Source organism: Odontomachus brunneus, unplaced genomic scaffold, assembly GCF_010583005.1.
Source record: "Odontomachus brunneus isolate Ranch 3 - 2012 unplaced genomic scaffold, Obru_v1 Obru_scaffold_077, whole genome shotgun sequence".
Lineage (NCBI taxonomy): Eukaryota > Metazoa > Arthropoda > Insecta > Hymenoptera > Formicidae > Odontomachus > Odontomachus brunneus.
In genome coordinates, this window is record NW_022639527.1 from 1130914 (window position 1) to 1132983 (window position 2070).

Sequence of the window (2070 nt, forward strand, 5' to 3'; positions counted from 1 at the left end):
CAAGGATGATCAAATGGTCGATAAAGAAGATGTTTCAAAGGACATCGTCACGATTGAGGAGAGCGCTGGAAAAGCTTTGGTCGCTCTGGTCTTGAAGTTGAGCGAAGCGACCTTCAAGCCGTTATACTCAGACTTTTATAAGTGGGCAGAGAAAAGTGCAAAGCACAAGCAACGAAACATAACATTCTACAGGTATGTATGATTTTATTATATTATTATTCAGTTAAAATAATATATTTTTATAATAAAATCATAACATATATTAAGTAATATATTTACCAATTATTGCACACAGTACTCTTTTGATAATGTAATAATATTTCTTTAGGTTATCAGCGAATATAGCAGAATGTTTAAAATCTTTGTTCGCTCTATTCGCTGATCTCTTCCTTAAACATGCGGCATTATTGTTGAAAAACAATAACACGTTCGTCAGCGATACTCCTCACGAATTGACGCTTTCTGAAGAATCGAACAGAATCGAGCTGGTAGAGGCGATTCTGTTGACCTTTCACCGTGTATTCATTTACGACGCTCACAATTTCGTCAGTCAAGAACGGTACGAGATCCTCGCGCAGCCAATAATAGACCAGGTGGAAAACACAATGGGCACGAAGGAAGAGTACGAGAATCGAGCTAGTCAATTGATTGTACCTTGTATAGCTTCCTTCGCCAGCGCCATTCCCGACGACACGTTGCACAAGCAGCTGGTTTACCAGATGTTGCTAAAGACTAAGCACGCGAAGCCTTATGTTAGGAGCACTGCCTTGAACGCTTTGGTAAGCTAAGATACAACAGTTGATTTATTTCAGAGCTTAATTTAAATTATTAAAAGTAAAATATTCTCTTTAAATATTTATTGACATATAAAATAGTTACATTGGAACATTCATATTTCTCTACTGTTTTTCTTTATAAACAATTAATTTCAGGTGCTTAGTGAGACATTATGTATTCTATATTAAAAATTTTTATTTAAGAAAAAAATTTTTTTAATGAGAAAAATTGATTTGAACATGAAAAATTTAATTTTCTCAATTTTAACATTCTATATGTGAATGACAAAAAAGTTCGAATACTAAAAGTATATACATTTATTAATAATCTATTTTTCAAAAATGCAGCGTGGATTTACATATAAAAAGATTTCTGTTCCTAATTTTTAATTCGTTTCACTCATTTTAACTGCTATTATATCATTTGTATTTTTACTTATTGAACAATCACTCACTATTGCAATTCAGGTGGAAATCGCGAGAAAACTTGGGGAAGACTTTATGCCTTTATTGCCGGAAACGGTGCCCTTCCTAGCAGAGATATTAGAAGATGAAGACGAAGCTACGGAGAAGTGTGCCCAGAATGCTGTTCGCACTTTGGAGGAAATTTTAGGGGAACCTTTACAGAAATACTTTTAAACATTTATCCCTAAATATTAGTTTGAATGTCATAGCAACTGTAAATAATTAATTTTACTATAACTTTGCATTAAAACGACTCTTGTAAATGGAATTGTAAATTCTTATAAATATTGTAAATAGAATTACTTTTCTAAGATTATTTTCTGTAGTTCTAAGATGAACGTTTTATGTTCATAAATATTAAAATATTTTTATACGTGTACAGTATTTTTATCATTCTATTGCACGCTATTCCCAGCTCGGAAATAACTCGGCGGGTAAAGAATTATTGTAACGAAACAAAGAAAGAATGTATATGGACATATATGGATTAATATAAAAGAAATAATAGATTAGTAATTTTTATTGATTATTTAATTGTTAGCAATTATTTCTTTTTAAGATAATCAAGTTGATAAGTTGTAAATTGACGTTAAGTAAAAAGTGAAAGTAATTAATGACAAAAATGGCCAAATACTAAGAAAACATTCGTTTATTTTTAACTTAATCGTAAATTTGGACAAAATATAGAATATATTATCTGCTTATAACATAATACAGTACGTAAGAGTGTGTATGTGTGTGTGTCGTGTAACGTCATGATGTAATAGGCTCGCGAGTCACACAATGTCGAATCGAGCATAAGTCCGTTCGTGCCCATCGGGCCTTGGAC

At 32.0% G+C, this 2070-nt stretch overlaps 1 protein-coding gene across 2 annotated transcripts in view; it reads left to right on the plus strand.

The window, feature by feature from the left end:
• LOC116847366 (HEAT repeat-containing protein 1-like) overlaps nt 1-1620 on the plus strand; it is a 13720-nt gene extending 12100 nt beyond the window's left edge. Inside the window, exons 9-11 of one of the 2 annotated variants that reach the window (XM_032822298.1) lie at nt 17-192; nt 329-779; nt 1245-1620. In XM_032822298.1, the coding sequence (XP_032678189.1) occupies nt 17-192; nt 329-779; nt 1245-1415 (798 nt within the window). In that variant the 3' untranslated portion in view covers nt 1416-1620. Of the gene's footprint in view, nt 193-328; nt 780-1244 lie in introns of both variants that reach the window. The other variant, XM_032822299.1, reaches the window with a different exon arrangement.
• The last annotated feature ends 450 nt before the right edge of the window (nt 1621-2070 follow it).